This window comes from Drosophila teissieri, chromosome 2L (genome assembly GCF_016746235.2).
Source record: "Drosophila teissieri strain GT53w chromosome 2L, Prin_Dtei_1.1, whole genome shotgun sequence".
Classification (NCBI taxonomy): Eukaryota; Metazoa; Arthropoda; class Insecta; order Diptera; family Drosophilidae; genus Drosophila; species Drosophila teissieri.
In genome coordinates, this window is record NC_053029.1 from 7,243,089 (window position 1) to 7,263,271 (window position 20,183).

General features: G+C 44.5%; 9 protein-coding genes across 12 annotated transcripts; 5 read left to right on the top strand and 4 right to left on the bottom strand.

Annotated features, from left to right (window-relative positions):
• Positions 1-817: 817 nt before the first annotated feature.
• LOC122614784 (40S ribosomal protein S13) lies at positions 818-1,777 on the bottom strand. Its single transcript, XM_043789442.1, has 3 exons — positions 1,662-1,777; positions 1,309-1,436; positions 818-1,246 (listed from the first exon to the last, which is right to left on the bottom strand). The coding sequence occupies exons 1-3, from the start codon at positions 1,682-1,684 to the stop codon at positions 942-944; spliced, it is 456 nt and encodes a 151-aa protein (XP_043645377.1). The 5' UTR covers positions 1,685-1,777; the 3' UTR covers positions 818-941.
• A 178-nt stretch (positions 1,778-1,955) lies between these two features.
• On the top strand, positions 1,956-2,800 carry LOC122614774 (COP9 signalosome complex subunit 8). The gene is made up of 4 exons (XM_043789430.1): positions 1,956-2,113; positions 2,174-2,238; positions 2,287-2,462; positions 2,519-2,800. The coding sequence occupies exons 1-4, from the start codon at positions 2,057-2,059 to the stop codon at positions 2,767-2,769; spliced, it is 549 nt and encodes a 182-aa protein (XP_043645365.1). The 5' UTR covers positions 1,956-2,056; the 3' UTR covers positions 2,770-2,800.
• Positions 2,801-3,192: 392 nt separating this feature from the next.
• Positions 3,193-7,394, top strand: LOC122611895 (serine/threonine-protein phosphatase PP2A 65 kDa regulatory subunit). Of its 4 annotated transcripts, XM_043785286.1 has the most exons (9): positions 3,193-3,245; positions 3,312-3,547; positions 4,290-4,443; positions 4,510-4,928; positions 5,016-5,090; positions 5,152-5,917; positions 5,979-6,251; positions 6,516-6,692; positions 7,091-7,394. In XM_043785286.1, exons 2-9 carry the CDS (start codon positions 3,464-3,466, stop codon positions 7,117-7,119), a joined length of 1,977 nt encoding a protein of 658 aa, XP_043641221.1. In that variant the 5' UTR covers positions 3,193-3,245; positions 3,312-3,463; the 3' UTR covers positions 7,120-7,394. The 4 variants fall into 4 exon arrangements, with proteins under 4 accessions (XP_043641221.1, XP_043641250.1, XP_043641242.1 ...); XM_043785315.1 differs by lacking the exon at positions 6,516-6,692 and adding an exon at positions 7,008-7,052 and having other exon boundaries at positions 3,196-3,547; positions 7,120-7,394; XM_043785307.1 differs by lacking the exon at positions 6,516-6,692 and having other exon boundaries at positions 3,196-3,547; positions 7,008-7,394.
• A 428-nt stretch (positions 7,395-7,822) lies between these two features.
• Positions 7,823-11,513, top strand: LOC122621772 (inactive pancreatic lipase-related protein 1). The gene is made up of 6 exons (XM_043799749.1): positions 7,823-7,972; positions 9,698-9,865; positions 9,926-9,992; positions 10,101-10,508; positions 10,809-11,183; positions 11,248-11,513. The coding sequence occupies exons 2-6, from the start codon at positions 9,838-9,840 to the stop codon at positions 11,390-11,392; spliced, it is 1,023 nt and encodes a 340-aa protein (XP_043655684.1). The 5' UTR covers positions 7,823-7,972; positions 9,698-9,837; the 3' UTR covers positions 11,393-11,513.
• Positions 11,514-11,724: 211 nt separating this feature from the next.
• Positions 11,725-12,830, top strand: LOC122619689 (WD repeat-containing protein 82). The gene has a single exon (XM_043796775.1). The coding sequence runs from the start codon at positions 11,805-11,807 to the stop codon at positions 12,756-12,758; it is 954 nt and encodes a 317-aa protein (XP_043652710.1). The 5' UTR covers positions 11,725-11,804; the 3' UTR covers positions 12,759-12,830.
• LOC122619688 (mitochondrial ribosome-associated GTPase 2) lies at positions 12,811-14,092 on the bottom strand. The gene is made up of 2 exons (XM_043796760.1): positions 13,908-14,092; positions 12,811-13,841 (listed from the first exon to the last, which is right to left on the bottom strand). Exons 1-2 carry the CDS (start codon positions 14,049-14,051, stop codon positions 12,840-12,842), a joined length of 1,146 nt encoding a protein of 381 aa, XP_043652695.1. The 5' UTR covers positions 14,052-14,092; the 3' UTR covers positions 12,811-12,839.
• Positions 14,093-14,305: 213 nt separating this feature from the next.
• Positions 14,306-15,481, top strand: LOC122623226 (haloacid dehalogenase-like hydrolase domain-containing protein 2). Its single transcript, XM_043802246.1, has 4 exons — positions 14,306-14,448; positions 14,508-14,804; positions 14,860-15,076; positions 15,130-15,481. Exons 1-4 carry the CDS (start codon positions 14,312-14,314, stop codon positions 15,292-15,294), a joined length of 816 nt encoding a protein of 271 aa, XP_043658181.1. The 5' UTR covers positions 14,306-14,311; the 3' UTR covers positions 15,295-15,481.
• A 64-nt stretch (positions 15,482-15,545) lies between these two features.
• LOC122623216 (alanine--tRNA ligase, cytoplasmic) lies at positions 15,546-19,052 on the bottom strand. Its single transcript, XM_043802235.1, has 3 exons — positions 18,951-19,052; positions 17,715-18,719; positions 15,546-17,608 (listed from the first exon to the last, which is right to left on the bottom strand). Exons 2-3 carry the CDS (start codon positions 18,707-18,709, stop codon positions 15,703-15,705), a joined length of 2,901 nt encoding a protein of 966 aa, XP_043658170.1. The 5' UTR covers positions 18,710-18,719; positions 18,951-19,052; the 3' UTR covers positions 15,546-15,702.
• A 191-nt stretch (positions 19,053-19,243) lies between these two features.
• Positions 19,244-20,120, bottom strand: LOC122623235. Its single transcript, XM_043802258.1, has 2 exons — positions 19,934-20,120; positions 19,244-19,866 (listed from the first exon to the last, which is right to left on the bottom strand). The coding sequence occupies exons 1-2, from the start codon at positions 20,050-20,052 to the stop codon at positions 19,314-19,316; spliced, it is 672 nt and encodes a 223-aa protein (XP_043658193.1). The 5' UTR covers positions 20,053-20,120; the 3' UTR covers positions 19,244-19,313.
• Positions 20,121-20,183: the final 63 nt, after the last annotated feature.

Below are 20,183 nucleotides of genomic sequence, written 5' to 3' on the forward strand. Positions count from 1 at the left end.
CGATAACCGTTTGAATGCTAGTTAGTACCAATATCATGGTTAATTGCAAATTTTTTCCTATCCCTTAGTATTTGGTAAAGAAAATAAATCCATTTGTCTTTAACTATTAGCGCTATCGTTTTACATATTCTCAACAAGTTAGAAAAAGTTGAATCAGAGATTCAAACATCCTTAGTCATTCATGTTGCAAAAGTATCACTGTACAATTGTTACCTGTGATACCCTCTATCGTGTGGCACATACATACATACAAACACTTGTATATAAATATGTGATTCGCAGATTCTTGCTGAAAAACATGCAACAAGTGAATGCATAAGAGTGGAACATTCCAATTTCGTTATTTGGATAGCTGTTTCTAAAATTATTGGGTGTAGTCATTTCAAAATTTAAAGCACTCATTTAAACACTTCCTAATTGGGAAATAAAATTCAGACACCTATAATTAAAGCCTGAAAGGTGGCATTTTATTCACCATTAGCCCATTTTACGTTCAGGTCTATAAACCAAAGCGTAAACGAAGACTTCGACCAAGACATGCACACAGCGGACTTTCAAACAGAATTTCCCATGGTGTTCCTAAAAATCTTACAATACAACACTAGACTTGGCCGCACATATTTCAAAGCGATTTGGTTTTCAATCCATTTCTATCAAGCTAAATCAGCCTCTAGTTCATTGTTTCACCAAGTTGTAACTTTATTGGAGATGCTACTGAATTCGAATTAAAGCAAAGTTCGGAAACTAAGGGTATCTTAAGATCTTTTGGTTTTGAAAATCAAATCCACATTATCCAAGTAAATAAGCCGCGCAGCAATTGTTTAGTCTATAAAATAGTTCCGATTTCCAGTTTTATTTGTTGGGTTTATTGGTTGTACATTGATGGAAATGTAGGACCCCGTAAGACTTGAAAGCAAACTACCAACTAGCGAATCAAGGACTTAGGCGACCAAGGCGGAGGCGGTGCTCGACTCGTATTTCCAGTTGGGGGGCAGGACACTCTTGGTCTTGTAGTAGCGGGCCAGACGGTGGATCCTGGACTCGACCAGAATCAGACGGAACTTGCCGTCCTTGTCCTTGCGGTTGCGCTCCAAGTGCTTACGGATGGCGACAGCCTTCTTGATCATATGGTACAGATCCTCGGGAATGTCGGGCTTGAGACCCACCGACTTCATGATGCGCAGGATCTTGTTTCCGTTGACGAAACGCACCTGGGCAACTCCGTGCGAGTCACGCAGAATGATGCCTGTGAAAACCGGAATCGAGATTAACATAACCTCAAACAACAACATACTCGGAAACACTCACCGATTTTGGAGGGAGTCAGACCCTTCTTGCCCAGCTTCTTGATCTGGTCCTTAACATCCTCGGCGTTCAGTTTCAGCCAGGATGGGACAGTGCGTCTGTAGGGGAGGGCTGATTGGGAAATACCCTTGCTGCGAAAGAAATACAAAATTGTTAGTACGCGTTTATGGCGGTGCCTGTCAAATACGAATACGTCCGCACCATGTGCTTGCCTTTGCGGTCGATAATTATCCCACTAAAACCCCCGGGGAATTGCATTTGACACATTTATTCGTTCGTCCCGCACGGCAGACACATTTTGCATACATTCAGGTTGACACATAGTCATCGAAAACAATAAAAAATTGCATTTTTACCCAGGAGCGTGCATACGACCCATCTTGATAGTCTAGTTTTTGACACCGAAAAGAAGGTGGAGACTTTTGGCACGTTGACAGCTCTACGATTGTGGAGACCTGTCAAAGAAGCTATCGATAACGGGATGCTTGACGATATTTTTTGGGAATGGACTTACAATGTGTTGAGATATTCAAAACAATAAATCAAGTGAATTTTTCTGGTCTTTTTAATGCCGAATTGTCAGCTTTGTTTTAAAATTTCATTAATTCAGCTTTCGATATTTGTGTACTATCGTTAGCTAAACTCTACATAAGCACAGGAGTGCTTTGGGAGTGCCTTTGGGAAGGTTTCATTTCTTACAGCACGCTAAACGGTCACATTATTGTTTTCGGACCAAGAATTTACCATTAAAATGCATTTAAATAAATATAGTGAACTAGTTGAGCGGCTTGAGAACGAGGAATTCGAGGTGAGTGATTGTTATATAAATCCGCTTTATATGGAATATTAGAAACCCCTATTTTCACAGCAAATCGAACTGGGAGTTGAAGTCTACCAGCAATTACTTGCTATTTATCTCTACCAAAACAAACTGTAAGTGATAGATATTAAATCAATACATATTATAATCTTGTGCTATAGGGCCGATGCCAAATTGCTATGGATGCGAGTTCCGGCTAAACTAAAGGAGGACAAGGAACTGATGCAGCTGAACCTGCTTAATATCGCCCTACAGAACAATAACTATGCCGATTTCTTCAGAAACATCAAGTATGAGTGGTCCGAAAGAGTAAAGTCACCTGTGGAGGATCTTCTAGGTACGGCTATCCCGTTAAGTTTACTAATTGCTTATAAAACTCATAATGTATCTTAGTTAAGCAACGCGAGGAGCTGTTCAAACTAATGGGCAGTGCCTATGTGTCCATTTACCAGCACAATCTACTGGAATTGTCACTAATGTCGGAGGACGAACTGAAACATGCCTGTGCGGCCTTAAATTGGACTGAGGAACTGGACGGTGACCGGGTAATCCTAAAGCCGAAGGTTCAGGAAGCACTGCCAACTCGTGGAAACGATGACCAGTTGCTTAAGTTGACCGAGTTTGTAACTTTCCTAGAAAATTAAGCCTCAATAAATGTCAATACTTTTATGTGGATACTGTGTTTAATTTCAGTTTAAACCTTCCTTTTTGTATACATTTGCAGAAAAGTTATGGTCACACAGCCTGTTTGGCTGAAAACAAATCCTCGATTAATATCGTTGTTAAAGTCATTTCAATAAATGTTAGGTAAATTACCGAATTGGCGCCATTTGGTTTTGCACCAATTAGCTTTTGAAAGAGTACTTCAAACCTTTTTTTGGAAAATTGTACTCCGGAATTATAATTTCCCACGTAATTTTTGAAGTTATTTTAACATGTTCTTGTACAAATTTAATGAGCATGATTCTAATATTTCTTTTCAATTAAATAAAATATATTAAAAAAAGTCTTTCGATGCAACCACCCGCAAACACCGATAATATCGAGTAATCATCGATTTGTGTTCCACCTCTACCGTTGTGTCACTTGAAGAAAAAAAATATTAATTTGCACCAACGACGTACGTTTTTCATTCGAAAAGAAGAGCAATCAGAGAATAATTGTCTATATTATTTGAAAATTTAAGGCGACGGAATAGAAATTATTTTGTAACCTTGAACAAGCTAATTGCGAATCGCCAGAGGGCCAAATCGAAATCTCGTCGATTGCCTGCAGAATAGAAAAACCGATTTTCAGTGCGTTTGTGTTTGTGTGTGAGCAGCAGCAACAGCGGAAAAAATGGCAGCGAGCGACAAATCGGTCGACGATTCACTATATCCCATTGCGGTTCTAATCGATGAACTAAAGAACGAGGATGTGCAGGTTTGTCAAGTTATAAAACCCCAATTTCAATTGTGTCTCAAGAAGAATCTACCGAAATATTCTAGTGCTTAAATTTTGGGGTAGCGTGCCCACACTCCCTGCTTTATCTGCGATTGTGTTTGTGCAAAAATGCGTCACTGTGTGCGTGTGTGTGCGAGGGTGCATGGGCATTTGTGTTGGTGCGAGTGTGCATCGAAATTATACCAAATTTCGATATACACAAGATTAGCGCTTTGTGAAATTAAAGAAAACTTACTATTATCAATTAATTGCAATTATCGGTAACCCTATTTATCCACTTATTATTTGTAGATTTTATTATCCTTCACGTTGATATGTATGTATACATATATATAAGTTTATACGCATTAGTTGTTTGCTAAAACAATTCACAACTGCGTGTTTTAAAAATAGAACAACTTCAATCAATAGTAACCCCATTACTTACGTTAAAATGAGATCGTAAGATGGAATTATTTCGTTACATCGAAAAATCTAATCTCTTATATTATCTTTAAAAGTTATCTTTAATAAATATATTTTCTGCGATACTTAAAAAATTAATATAATATCGCTTTATTAACAAAGAGAGGTGTTGAAAGACCACGCCTTTTATTTAGATACAACCAGCATCAACCAAAATAAAAATAACCTTAAAATCGTGGAATTAGTTACTCATTTACCCTACATGTGATCACCGTATTAAATAAGCTTCTTCAATCTTCTTCCTCTCCCAAAACAGCTTCGGTTGAACTCCATCAAGAAGCTGTCCACTATTGCCCTCGCTTTGGGCGAAGAGCGCACACGGTCCGAGTTGATACCCTTCCTTACCGAGACCATATACGATGAGGACGAGGTACTGCTGGCCCTGGCCGACCAACTGGGAAACTTTACAAGTGAGCAAATAAACAGTACATCCTTCCACGAAATATTTCTAACCATTTTTTGTCGTTACTTTACAGGTCTCGTTGGTGGACCAGAGTTTGCCATGTACTTGATCCCGCCCCTTGAGAGTTTGGCCACCGTAGAGGAAACCGTGGTGCGAGACAAGGCCGTAGAATCTCTGCGCACTGTGGCCGCTGAGCACAGCGCCCAGGATCTGGAGATCCATGTGGTGCCGACATTGCAGCGCCTGGTTTCCGGTGACTGGTTCACCTCACGCACCTCTGCCTGCGGCCTCTTCTCGGTCTGCTATCCACGCGTCACGCAGCCAGTGAAGGCCGAGCTGCGCGCCAACTTCCGAAAGCTCTGCCAGGATGAGACACCCATGGTGCGTCGTGCAGCAGCCAACAAGCTGGGCGAGTTTGCCAAGGTCGTTGAGACCGAGTATCTGAAATCAGACTTGATTCCCAACTTCGTACAGCTGGCACAGGATGATCAGGTAAGCAGATACATTTCGAGGGAAATAAAATAAATTGTTTAATTACAATTTCAATAACTAAAATATTAATCCTAACCTATTTTCCAGGACTCTGTTCGTCTGCTGGCTGTAGAGGCTTGCGTCAGCATTGCCCAACTGCTGCCCCAGGATGATGTAGAGCACGTAAGTTGATCAGCGCTGAAATCATTAATTTCGTGGCTTACACAAAATAATCCTTTCTTAGCTGGTTCTCCCCACGCTGCGCCAGTGCGCCAGCGACTCGTCTTGGAGGGTGCGTTATATGGTGGCCGAGAAGTTTGTTGATCTGCAGAAGGCTGTCGGTCCGGAGATAACTCGGGTGGACTTGGTGCCTGCTTTCCAGTATCTGCTCAAGGACGCCGAGGCCGAGGTTCGCGCTGCAGTGGCCACCAAAGTGAAGGACTTCTGCGCCAACCTTGATAAGGTCAACCAGGTGCAAATCATCCTTAGTTCCATTTTACCCTATGTGCGCGATCTTGTCTCGGACCCCAACCCTCATGTAAAGTCAGCTCTGGCCTCAGTGATCATGGGCTTGAGTCCCATGCTGGGCGCCTATCAGACTGTGGAGCAATTGCTGCCCTTGTTCCTTATTCAACTCAAGGATGAGTGCCCAGAAGTGCGCCTTAACATCATCTCAAACCTGGACTGCGTTAACGACGTCATCGGCATCCAGCAATTGTCACAGTCGCTTCTGCCCGCCATCGTCGAGCTGGCCGAGGACTCCAAGTGGCGTGTGCGTCTAGCCATCATCGAGTACATGCCTGCTCTGGCCGGTCAGTTGGGTCAGGAGTTCTTCGACCAAAAACTGCGCGGTCTCTGCATGGGCTGGCTCAACGATCACGTGTACGCCATTCGTGAGGCAGCCACCCTCAACATGAAGAAGCTCGTCGAGCAGTTCGGAGCTCCCTGGGCCGAACAGGCCATAATTCCAATGATTCTGGTTATGTCGCGCAATAAGAACTATTTGCACAGTAAGTCATCGAATTGAAATTGAAATGATCAATATTTGATGATTATGATTATGATTTTTAGGAATGACTTGCTTGTTCTGCCTGAATGTTTTGGCAGAGGTCTGCGGCACAGATATCACCACCAAGTTGCTGCTGCCCACGGTTCTGCTGCTTGCCGCTGATCCCGTTGCCAATGTTCGTTTCAACGTGGCAAAGACCCTGCAGAAGATCTCGCCCTTCCTCGAAGCCAGCGTCATTGATGCCCAAGTAAAGCCCACACTCGACAAACTGAACGCAGACACAGATGTGGACGTCAAGCATTTTGCTGCACAAGCCATTGCCGGCATAGCTGCAGGTAAGCATTACACGGTCTGATACAAGTTTGGGGTTTGACAGGGATCGGAAGAACACAGCTTTACTTTTGTCGTAAAATAAGGGCATACGCGCTAAGTTATTGAATAGTGAATAGAATTTTTAAAACACACAACAGATTTAATTACCACACGTTTTAATACAAGCAGTTTTAATACAAGCAGTGTGAGTGTTACACAAATTCATAACATGTGAACAAATGTACGTTAGTGCTTAGGCTTTAATTTTAATTGCAATCCTGCCGTAGAAATGGAACTGAATGTGTTTAGAACGGCAATACCGCCTTGCATGGGTGCGAAAATTGAGGCGGCAATGGACTCAAAGTTGATCGTGGAACCGCCACGGCAGTCGGAGACAGCTGACGATGACATTTTGCAGGATATGAATGGCACGGCAGCGGAGCCGCCCAAGCTTGAATCGGAATGTTAGAGGATGAGTAGCCAACCACATAACGTGTGATGTGCCTCCCGCTGTCTCCAGCCAGTTCCACAGCCAATGTGTTTAATCCTCCCCGTCATGACCGTATTCACATTTGATTGTTTGTTTGTTCAAGATAACGAAGCTAGATGTCCGATTTGATTAAAGTGCGAGTGCAATGGATTAAGTTATAACCAATACTAATGTTGTACCATATTTTTCTGTCTCTTTCCCGGTATCATCGCAACCACCACGTGGTTATCTTTCCATCATCCCACTCTGTGTTCGTCTGCAATAATGTATTTTGTATATTTGTTTACAGCGTAATCAACCTTCTTGCATCTTTTTTTATTCTATTTTTAAAACTGTATGTATTTAACGCCGGCAACAAAACATATTATGTAGCAACAACACTTAAGAACGGAAAATTGTAGTGGATCCCGGAAGGTGTTAAACGCTGCAGCCGATGCTGAATGAGGGATGGATGAAGCCAGGAGTCAATGGAAACAGAGATTTGGAGAAGCGCCGCCAAGGCCGGCCAGCATGGGAGGAGACCCACTAAACGCGACACACAACTAAACATTACTACTTACATACTTATATTATATATAAATTACCATAGACATAAAGATCATTATTAAAAACATTTGTAGAGTTTGGAACATTTGATCGCATCTGAATGCAAAAATAAAATTGTAGTGAAACAATATCACAAGATTTATTGAAATGTTTAAAATGGAGGAAATGTAACTAACAAAGTTGAAGCGAATACACTTAACTTCTGATATTTTATATTAATTGATAAATTTGTTTCAGAATCCAATTCTTATAAATCCCAATTATATACAGGAAACTCACATTATCCTGTTCTTTGGTTATTCATGTTTTTGTGTATATTTGTATAATTTAGAGTTTTATCTTTAAAGCTTTATAATTATAAGTAACGTACATTATTTATTTTTGAGAGATATGGCTATTAATGCACAGATTAACAAACTAAACACCTAATTTCACCTTAAATAAATACTGTCAAATAATTTGAGAGTCTTAAAATCACTTTTACAGCTATGAACGATTTTGACAGCAAGTTAGGCTGATATCGATAGGCGGCAAACAGACACCTGGCGATAGTTGCGGCTTCTTTTTTGTTTGGATTGGATGGCGAGCAGTTTCGAGCGAGAGATCAGTTGGACTTTTGCGACGGTGCGATACGCTTGTTTGTTTCGCCGTTCCACTGCGCGTTGGCAAATGTTTTCCTAACTCTCGAATCCGATTCGAAGTGGACTCGTAAGTGCCATTGAATTATTCGTCTGCCGCTCGAGCGCCATCAAATCACAAGCGGCGTGGAATGCGGAGTCAATGGGGGGAATCAGATGCAAATTTGATTGGGCCAATGGGTGGAACCAATCAATTATGTGTGCATATGCAATAAACTGTGGTGTTTGTGTGCCCAAACACAGCCAAATGCGGAACATTATCAGTTTACCCACGGGTGTCGCAATCTCCGCGTCCGTTTACCGACCACTGACCTACGATCCACCTGCCGCCGTCGACGCAACAAGTGTTCGTATCCGTTAGCGATTGTTTGTAGTCTATAGAGTATGCGTTAATTAATCGCATATGTCAAAAACGCTGAGCTGTTATTACAATTAGTAATTCTTTCATTATTTCGTCCGATTTCCCCAAGTGGCGCGTTTTGCTAAGCGTTAGTTTTTACCTTCCGCCAAGCACTTGGCGCCGAACCGATCCCCTCGAACCCACTGATACTCCCCATACCCCTCATGCGACAGCATTATCTGACGGCTAATTTTCCCCCGATAAGCCGGAATATAAATTGAAGTGCTCTTTATTTATGTCCGCAGTACAACGGCGAAATCGAGGCAAAAAAAAGGCCGGTACTTAAATTACGATTTCGTTGGGTAGGCAACGAGGGTCAGGGGTCTTCAATTCCGACATATATCTAAATATAAACACTTCTACAGTACAACTTCCATCAGTTAGATATTTTGCGACTGGAAAAATGTGCATATTTTTTGATTTGTTTTGCTTATATGATTGTACTTTAAAGAAATTGGGCACAAAAACAATGTTAAAAAATATATACCAAGCTAAACTTAAAGTTCGGTTTCAATTTAGGGACGTTGGACTGTAGCTTACAAGTGTGTTTGAATGGCATTGCTGTAATTTCAAGTCTACATATTTAAGCACTGTAGTTTGTTCACTTAGACCCCGGGTTAAGGTAATCTGTGGCAATACACAGTGGGCCATGTAGCTGGTTGAACTGTCAAAAATTTCCCTTTTTTTATGATGTTATTACTAAGGTCAAAGTTACAGGGCCCGCCCATAAAAAGATTATTACTACATAAAAGCTAATTTAAGGTACAATAAAACGCGTTTAAATAGGTAGCAAAAGTATTAAAGAAATGCTTAAATATGCCTATTGTTAAAGTCTATAGGTATACTGAGCCCATCATATAATGATCCATCATATATTAATGGATCAATGATAGTTATGACGGTCTTTAAGTTTCTAATTTTCAACGGGAAAACTTTGTAATTATTCTGGCCACTCTTGTTCGGCAAACCAATTATGTTGCAATACTAAATGATCGTGAATGGGCACTTGCAACTACGTTGCTACCTCTCGAAATTAGTAGACTGGCTGGCGACAAAGCTTTTATGGCTTTTTCATCCAATCACAATTGAATTACTCCTCAAGTGCATAATAGGATTAGCGTTCGATTAAACGATTAAAGCCAGTAAAAGTGGATGAATAATGGGAGATTTAGAATGTTCAAGTGCCCGGAATCGGATGTTCCACCGTAGGAGCACATGAATGATGCATGGACTGGCAAAGGCTTGGACTCCCACACGGACTTTGCCGCCGTTGGTGCCACTCGTGTGATTCACGATACCCATGTCGGAAGGCTTTTTTGGGCCGAATTCACCATGACTATCTTATCCGAAAAAGATTGAAATTTAATTAGAGTTATCAATTTCAATGGGGTTTAGGCCACGCCACATTAATCCGGCTAACCGAGTGCTCGGCCCAGTGTTTGTCAATCACCGCATGGGACCAGAGGATATCCGGACAACCCACTGACCACGTAATCAATCATTTTATGGACTAATAGCCTACAGCCATCAGAAACATGCACAAGGCCATTAAAAACAAATCGAGTAAGTAAGTGTGCGAATATGGAAAATTCCGCTAATACCATTTGGATAATTATTGCTTAGGACTCCTCTGCGGGCTCAAGAACTCAAAGGCGGATCTGACGACAGCTAAGTTTATACTGTATTACGGGTAAGAACTATTACTATTATAAATTTATGGAACTAAAATTAGACTGTCTATTAAACAATACCCAAATATATTCAAGAATTTACTTAAAGTTTTATCTTTTACCCACAGGCCCACGGTGGCAGATAGCGATATCTATGACCTAACCGATTTCCAGAGTCTTTTGGAGGACGAGCACTTGGATTTGGGCAAGAACACCGTGCTCTATTTACACGGCTACTTGGAAGATCCGGATGTGGAGAGCATTCACGTCATAGCCGAGGCCTATCTGGAGCGAAAGGATACCAATCTTATCGTCCTGGACTGGGGTGAACTGGCCGATGGCAATTACATGTTCGATGCCTTCCCGAACCTCAAGCAGTTGGGCCCAGAGTTGGCCAAGGTCCTGCTCAAAATGTTCGACCACGGCCTGGACATTGAGAAGTTTCACATTGTCGGCCACTCGATGGGCGGCCAGCTGGCAGGAGTCCTCGGGCGAGAGATTGCTAAACGCACGAAGGGTGTACGAAAGCTGAAAAGGTGAGAGGAGCGGGGTGTCAATTATCTGCACAAATTGTTATTTAAAATTTTGTAGTATTCTTTCATTTTCCATCTTTGTCACTGGCAACTTGACGACGTCATGATATTATTTGAACATAGATTTATTTATAAGTCCAAAGTGCAATACCTTTGTATCGCAGAAAAGATTTATTTTAAGAAACATAAACCTACATATTCATAATAGAGATTTTTGTTTTCAATGTTTTAGTATTCTTCAATATGGTAAACAATAGATTTAATACTTTCCTTGACACACTAATCTTAAATCTTGTTTTTTAGAATTTCCGCTTTGGATCCCGCATTTCCGCTGTTCTATCCGGGCACGCACCTGTCTGCCAGTGATGCGGAATTCGTCGACGTGATACACACGGACGCCTGGCTGTACGGAGCTCCAACCAGCACGGGCACGGCGGACTTCTGGCCCAATGGAGGATACAGTCTGCAGCCTGGCTGTCCCAAGCGGAACTACAAGATGCTCAGCGACAACGATTTGTCCAGTCATAGGCGGAGCTGGTGGTTCTGGGCCGAGAGTGTGTCGGATCGGTATCCCATCGGCTTTGATGCTGTGCCCGCCAAGAAATGGTCGGACTTCAAGCAGAACAAAATAGTGGAGAACTGCCCGCCCGTGGTGATGGGTCATCATTGTCCCACGACGTAAGTTCCAATTTATTTGCATAGCGCAGAATTTAGTTTCATTATGGCAAATTGTGATTTTCAGAATTCATGGCGACTTTTACTTACAAACCAACGGACATACACCTTTTGCTCGAGGCAAGGAGGGCACTGTCTACGTTGACCCCAAGGATCTGCTGGGAAATACTCGCAGTATCACCTGTGACTGCCCATCGGAGAAAACGAATTGAATAGACCATCTACAATTGCACTGTGTACATTATGAAATGTATCTAAATTAATGTTGTTTCTATGACGCCTTACACCACATCTTGCTTTACGAGAAAAATATACTTAAATTTTGTTGTTGAATGCATGCCTTTTATTCTCTTATGGTATATATAAATTATTATTGCAATTTTTGCTCGATTTTTTTCAAATGTCCATGGAGTTCCTATATTAGTGTTTATTTAACAGACATTTTCAAATTATTTAAATCTGGTTGCTGGTTCCGCTTTTGAAATTCTGTCCGGAACCAGTCGCAACTCGGTGGTTCGATATCGATAGGTCACTCACTTATCGAGCCGTAAGCGTATGCTACCGATAACACAGCCTTGCGACAACTAAAAATATTGACAACAAAACGAAATTCGACGGATCAAAATGAAGATAAAACTAATAGATTCGGTGGTGCGCAGCTTCAAAGTGGCCAAGATCTTCAGGGAGAACACGGACAAGATCAACGCCATTGATTTTGCGCCCAACGGGGAGCATCTAATATCGTGCAGCGAGGATGACCAGATCGTGATCTACGACTGCGAAAAGGGAACGCAGTCGCGCACGGTGAACTCGAAGAAGTATGGAGTGGATTTAATCCACTTTACGCACGCCAACAACACTGCCATCCACAGCTCCACCAAGGTGGACGACACCATTCGCTATCTCAGCCTGCACGACAACAAATATCTGCGCTACTTCCCCGGCCACACCAAAAAGGTAATCTCGCTGTGCATTTCTCCGGTGGAGGATACTTTTCTCTCTGGCTCGCTGGACAAGACGCTGCGGCTGTGGGACCTACGTTCGCCCAACTGTCAGGGACTGATGCATCTCTCTGGACGCCCCATTGCCGCCTACGACCCCGAGGGCTTGATCTTCGCTGCCGGCGTTAATTCGGAAAGCATTAAATTGTACGACCTGCGGTCGTTTGACAAAGGTCCCTTCGTAACATTTAAACTTAATCAGGAGAAGGAATGCGACTGGACTGGCCTTAAGTTCTCCCGTGACGGCAAAACCATTCTGATCAGCACGAATGGATCGGTCATCCGGCTGGTAGATGCCTTCCACGGTACTCCGCTGCAAACGTTCACCGGCTATCCAAACAACAAGGGCATTGCCATCGAGGCGAGCTTCAGTCCAGACTCGCAGTTTATCTTCTCAGGCAGCACCGATGGACGTGTGCACATCTGGAACGCAGACACGGGGAACAAGGTGTCGGTCCTAAATGGGGACCATCCGGGACCGGTGCAGTGCGTTCAGTTTAATCCGAAGTACATGATGTTGGCCTCCGCCTGCACCAACATGGCTTTTTGGCTGCCCACATCCGAGGAGGGCTTGTAGGCAATGATTCCCGCTTGCGTAGCTAATAAGATTAAAGTTTAATTTATAATTAATAAACCAACAGAACTTAAACAGATGCCCCTAATTGGATTCCTTGGGTTGGGCCTTATGGCGGTCGTATCCTCTTCGTATGCTGTTTAGGAGTTGTCCAAGATTGTGACCCATTTTGGCACTAATGCCGAGCACGGGATTTTGCAGCCGACGTTGTAGTTCCTCAAAGTTTCTTTGGCCCTCTTCCACGTCCAGCTTATTGGCCACCACCAATTGCGGGCGACTCGCCAGCCGTCCACCAAACTGGCGCAGCTCGTGCATTAGCTGCTCATAGTGAGTCCACGGCTCTGGTGCACTGGCATCCAATACGAACAGCAGCAAGGTGCAGCGCTCGGCGTGCTTTAGGAACTGAATGCCCAAACCCTTATTGCGATGCGCATCGGGCACGAGTCCGGGAAGATCGGCAATGGTGAGCTGGACATGGTCATCGTACTGGACGGTTCCTAAGTGAGGACGCAGCGTGGTGAAGGCGTAGGGAGCCACCTTTGGCTTGGCCCTTGTCAAGGCATTCAGCAGAGTGCTTTTGCCGGCGTTGGGATAACCAATCAAACCCACATCCGCCATGCTGCGCAGTTCCAGTGTGTAAGATAGGTCTTCACCCCTAGGTCCGTACTCGCTAACTTTGGGACTTGTTTCCTTGTCCGTGGTAAAGAAGCGGTTTCCCTTGCCACCGGCTCCGCCTCGAGCGGCCACAAACATAAGATCCGCTTGTCCCAGGTCCCCGACAATTATGCCTTGGGCATTCCTGATCACCGTCCCAATTGGAACCTTAATCACAGAGTGTTTGGCGTTCTTGCCATGGCAATCCTTGGAGCTACCCTGCTCTCCTTCGTCCGCTTTCAGAATACTCCCCACGTGGTTAAAGTTGCGCACATCGTTGGAAGCCTGGAACACCACATGGCCGCCGTGGCCACCGTCTCCGCCATCTGGACCGGCCCTCTCATTGCACCATAGCTGCAGGAAGGACACGCACCCGTCTCCACCCTTTCCGCCGATGGCACGGATCCTCTTGGCATCGGAAAAGTACTGCGCCTGGAAAAGGGAACAGAAAAATGTGGCATTAGTTATGTAAATTTCTGTGCAAGCTGAAGATCATACCTCTTTTCGGGTGGACTTTGCCTTCTTTGGACGTAGCGCAGATGCCACCTGACAGTAGTTGGCTATGAGACCAATTGGTTTTACATTTCTGGATATATCCAATGAAAACCGCGCTAGAAAAGATTTGCCGGTAGAGAATAACATTGCTGAAGTCTTGTGAGCATGGGCATGGTCAGAAAAACATCTGTGAAAAAGGCGCCGCAAGATAAAGTGAAATTAAATAGAAATGTTTTATAATATTAATAATAATAAAATATATTTAGATGTATTTTTAGGGAGGGAAACAAATCTTTTCAATTTTTAAGAAGTATACAAACCCCCTTTCTACGCCTGTGGTAAATCACCTGCTGAGAAAAAAAACATATCGAGAGAACTATCGAAAGGTATCGAACCAGCTGGAAATTATGTTTTTGTTCTCAAGAGGAACGAGAAGCTTTCAACAGTTAAGAAAGATGTCTATTAAAGGAGCACTCATTGATCTCAGTGGCACCTTGCATGTGGAAGATGAACCTACTCCAAATGCTGTTGAGGCGTTGAAAAGGTGCGATGGCAATAGTCAAAACCCAAATATTCGTAATTACATTCATAATTGTCGTGAAGATTGCGTGATTCTGGTGTACTGGTCAAATTCGTTACAAATACCACAAAGGATTCAAAGGCCACTCTTCACGAACGGCTCTGCAGAATTGGCTTCCAAGTGGACCCCTCTGAGATCTACAGCTCCTTAAGCGCCGCGGTATCATACGTGGAAAATGAGAAACTGAATCCGTACTATATTCTGTCTGAGGATGCACGACAGGACTTTCCCCCGGAGGACACTAGGCGCTATAAGGATTCAGTTGTAATCGGTCTGGCACCCAAGGCCTTTAACTATGACCAGCTGAACGAGGCTTTTAAGTGAGCAACCAAACCAGAATAATCTTAACTTAATTAACGATTATGTTTTCGATAGCGTTCTGTTAGAGAATAAGAATCACAAACTGGTCGCTGTGCATCAGGGTAAGTACTACAAACAAGCCGATGGTCTAGCCTTGGGTCCAGGGTGCTTTGTCAAGGGTCTGGAGTTTGCTACCGGACGAACCGCCAAAGTGATTGGCAAGCCCAATCCTTATTTCTTCGAAGGAGCCATGGCTGACCTTGATCCAGCCTCCTGCGTTATGATTGGAGATGTAAGTAATGTAAGGAATACATTTTAAAAACTTAGCCAATTTCCGGTTCCCAGGACGCCAATGACGACATTGTGGGCGCCATGAGTGTGGGCATGCAGGGTATTCTGGTCAAGACCGGCAAATATTTGCCAGATGTTAAGCCATCGCCGCCACCAACAGCGTTGCTAGAAAACTTTGCCGAAGCTGTCGATTGGATAATACAGAAAAACCGTTCTTAGGCTTTATTCGTGTTTGAAATTATGTTGTGTTATGTATAAAACATAGGTACAGACTATTTTTAATTTAAAATAGTTACTTTACTGATAATAGTAAGGTTTAGATATATTAAATGCTCAAAATAAATTCAGTTTTACTTATAAAGTTTGTATGTGGAAAACAATAAAGGACCCCTTTTTAATGTGTGAACAATCCATATTATTCCATACCATTTTTGAACGAATTACGGTCTCAGCCAAAAACACAGTTAGTATTTAATTTAAGTGTATAAATGCTTTTATTTTATAAATAGCCGTAAAAATTCATCTGAAATGCTGTTTAAAACAGATCAACGGATTAAGATTAAGCATGGTTGTGTATCAAAATTGTGAGTAATTGAAGGTCTAGCCGCTTGGAAATTCTTTATGCTTTTAAGACAGTTTCGACTGAGCGAATTTGCTGGCCAACTGGACAATTTCGTCCACCTTTTCGAAGTTTGTGCCCGATGCCTGGGCGGATTCCGGCTTGCCACCTCCCTTGCCGCCCAGCGTAGCGGAAACATGCTGCACCCACTCGTTGGCCTTCAGGCCCTTTTCCACAGCACTTTTCGGCACCGAGCTTAGGCAGAAGATCTTCTTTGAGTCCGCATCCACTGACAAAAACATGGCGGCAGCGTCGGGCAGCTGGCTGCGTACTTGCTTCAGAGCGGCATCCAGGGCCTTGGTGTTGTTGAAGGCTTCCAGCTGCTCGACCAACACGGTGGCATTGGGATTGGCCTCGCACAGAGCCTTGGCGCGCTCCACAACAGTGACCGAGACGGCGGCACGCAGGGCACGTTCCTTGTCGTCCAGAGTTTTCTTCAAACCCTTCAACAGGTTGCGCATCTCGTCCTTTTTCACGTAAGGAATAGTGGCATGCGAGATCTGTTCAGTCAGCTCAACAATCTCCTTGACATGCGACTTGGAGTCCTTACCAGACTTATCGGTATCAATGGTGGCCTTAAGCCGGACGATTTCTTGTTCGAAAGCTTCAGATTTCTTCAGTGCCTTGAGAGCTTCGGGTCCTGTAAGAGCCACAATGCGTCGGATACCCTTGGCAATGGCCTCTTCGCTGCTGATAACGAAATCCATGATGTGACCCGAGCGCCTTAAATGGGTGCCGCCGCAAAACTCGACGGAGGTTTGTTCGCCGGCTTCTGAATCGGGATTCTGTTCCAGCTCATCTACAGACACTCCGAAGGAGATTACCCTAACAGGATCTGGGTAAACTTCGTCGAAGACAGATCGCAGGCCTCGGATCTTCTTGGCCAGGGCCAATTTCGACTCCTTTGCGTAAATCGGAACATTCTTGTAGACCATGTCCTTAGTCAGCTGCTCCGTCTTGGCCACCTGCTCGATGGTCATTGCTGCCTTGCTGTTGAAGTCGAAGCGGAGCTTCTCTGGCACTACCAGAGAACCTTTCTGCTCGGTATCCTTACCCAATACTTGCAGCAAGCAATGGTTAAGGGCATGGGTGGCGGAGTGGTTTTTCATGGTCAGCCAGCGACGCTCCACGTCGATGTGCAGTTCCAACTCATCACCCACCTTCAGTGTGCCCTCTACAATGCCGATGTGAAGAATGTAGCCTCCGCGGTTGTAGACACGGTCCACAAGGAATTCGTTTGCCTCGTCATTGACTTTAACCAGAGCACCTTGGTCGTAGATTTGACCACCGCTCTCTGCATAGAAATTTGTCTTGTCCAAAACGATGCCCGCCTTCTGTCCGCTGGTGATCTCGTTCACAAACTGGTTTTCGAAACGCAGAGCAACAATCTTGCTATTGCACACACCATAGTTGTAGGCGGAGTCACGTTCGTCAGACACAGCCTCGTACTTGTACTTGAAGGTGTCGTTGGTTGGTGGCACACCTTGCTCCTGCAACTGCGAAATGGCGTGCACATCCAGATTGATCTCCTCGATCTTGCTAGCACCTTTGCCCTGCGAAAGCACATATGAATTATGCTTGGCTGCCTCGTAGCCATCCATATCGATTTTTAAGGATTTCTCCTCTGCCATAAGCTGGGTAAGATCGACTGGGAAGCCGTAGGTGTCGTACAGCCGCCAAGCAACATCTCCGGGAATGGTAGACTGGTTACCCAACTTTTCGATTGTGCGGTTCAGCAAATTACGCCCGCGCGTTAATGTCTTAAGGAACTGCAACTCTTCTTCGTTGATAATATCAATGATATGTTGCGGATCCTTTTTCACCTCCGGGAAGGCATCACCAAGCAGATCAACCACTGTGTTTACCAGGGTGGCGAAGAATCCGGGCTTGGCATTTAACTTCTCAGTGGCATAGCTGTGGGAAAATAAGATCAAGCTTATCAGAATCTGAATCTAGATTAGGTAATGATACCATTATACATAATATATAGTGTGTGTGGCATAAAACTAAGTTCTCTTACCGCACAGCGCGACGAAGAATGCGTCGCAGCACATAACCTCGGCCAGTGTTATCCGGAGTGCCGCCATCAGCCAAAGCAATAGTGATGGTGCGGGCGTGATCGGCAAGCACACGGTAGGCCATGTCAATGCCGTCCACATCGTCAGCACCCACGCGACCCTGGTAAGATGGGGCACCAGTGCCTGCCTGGATGGCATCGAAGAGTGGCACAAACAGATCGGTATCGTAGTTGGATCGCTTATTCTGAATGACAGACACGAGACGCTCAAAGCCCATGCCGCAATCGATGTGCTTCCTAGGCAGTTGCTTCAAGCTGCCATCGGATTCTCGGTTGTACTGGATGAACACGAGATTCCAGATCTCCAGCACATCGGGATCATCCATGTTGACCAGCTCCGGGACGCTGCGTCCTCCGATCCGGTCAAAGTGCAGTTCGGAGCATGGTCCGCAGGGCCCAGTCTCGCCCATCTCCCAAAAGTTGTCCTTCATGCTGCCGGGAAGGATGTGCTCCGGCTTCAGGCCCAAGTCCAGCCACAATTGCTTGCACTCCAGATCGGGCTCCAGGCCGCTGGCCTCGTCACCACCAAAATAAGTCACATACAGACGATCCTTGGGCAGGGAGAGACGCTGCGTGAGGAACTCCCAGGCCCAGGAGCAGATCTCCTTCTTAAAGTAGTCACCGAAAGACCAGTTTCCCAGCATCTCGAAGAAGGTGTGGTGATAGACATCCTTGCCCACATCGTCCAGATCGTTGTGCTTGCCGCCGGCACGAATGCACTTCTGCGTGTTGGCCACGCGCACCCACTTGGACATCTCGCTGTTTGGATCGGCGGTGCCCAGAAAAATGGGCTTGAACTGATTCATTCCGGCGTTGGCGAACAACAGCGTGGGGTCGTCCAGCGGAATCGTGCTCGACGAGTGAACATAGATGTGCTTCTGCTCCTTGAAGAAGTCCAGATAAGCGTTGCGCACCTCCTTTGCGGTGAGTAACTTCATTTTGCTGGTTCTGCAAAGGACAAATCGTGAGTGTACTCGGCATAATACGTTGCCACGCGACAATTGGGGCCCCTAACCCCTCAAAACGGACAAAAATCGGAGCAGTGAAAGTGCACTCTGCACACTACGTGACAAAATTACACAATTTGGGAGCAAATCGAATCAGAAAACGTCCGTTTGCTCTTGTATACAAGAATAGCCCGAACTGGCACTTAACCAAAACAAGTTATGTATTACTCACGGTTTGAACAGTAAATGCAAATGCAAACAATTTCGTCAGCCGACTGCAGCAACGTGTGAGATTGGCCCCTTTGCGATAGTCAATGCGGCAAACTTTGTGGGATATCGATTAATTTAGGGATGGCAAATTGAGGCAAAATAACAGTTTATATATTTTTGATATTTCAATATAAAGTTAAAATGCCTAATTAACATTAATTGCACTTTAGAATCGTCTAGATATTCTAGACTCATCTAGAAATTTAAGTCGTATCAGCTTAATTATATATTTCTAATCCATCCAAAAGTTATAAATATTACAAAATGCATTTAGACAAAACTCTGAAATGCTCCTCTATTTGAACTAGATAACAATAGGTAACAATTAAAAGTCCATTCGCTGTGGCAAGTGTTCCTGCTCCAGCTGATGCTCGATCTCCCTCATGCGCAGCATAAGTTTAAAGTTCTGTTTTTCCTCCTGGCCTGTGAGGAACATGGTTAGCAGGGCCTGCAGGCCGATTATGGTTCCCAAGGCCGGTACAATGGGGCGTGTGAATTTCCGCCACAACTGAAACACCTCCCTTGGACTTTCCGTGATCGAGGGAATGCGGTACGTGTAGCAGCGGGTCGCGAACATAAATGCGGCGAATGGGGCCAGAATCGTGGGGTATATGATGCCCAGACCTGTCTGAAAGGTAGCACTGCGCACCTGGATGCACACCGGGCACTCGCCCAGCGGATTTAGTAGGATGGGCCGCTGAATGAAGAACTTGTGCGCCAGCATGGTGAATATGGCGGGAACGGCGACTATCGGCAGGTAACTGGACAACCGTCCATGTCCTCCGAGACGCAGCTTCGTGCGATAATGATTATTTATGTAAGCGCCCGTCCCCGCAGCCAAGGCACTGAGAATTCCGGGAGTGTAGCGCAACGACCACCTACAAGACAATGTATTTAGATCAGTTGTTAGGTAAGCGGCATATTTGGAATGCTTCATGCACTTACACATCACCGATTTTGTCCCAGGCAGTTATAATCTTCCATTGGTATTTAAGAGCCTGATCCTCTGTTATAACAACCGCGTCCTTGGGCAGTTCGTCGGGCTTGGCGCGGGATAATGCCATTTTTTTTCTAATTTATCAAAATATTTGGTTCGCAGCGAACCAAAAAGAAAACAGCTGCTAATGGGATAGTGTTGTACAATGTCCGAACCGGCGTGAGAATACAGTGGGTATTGGAAAAAAAATTTTGGAAA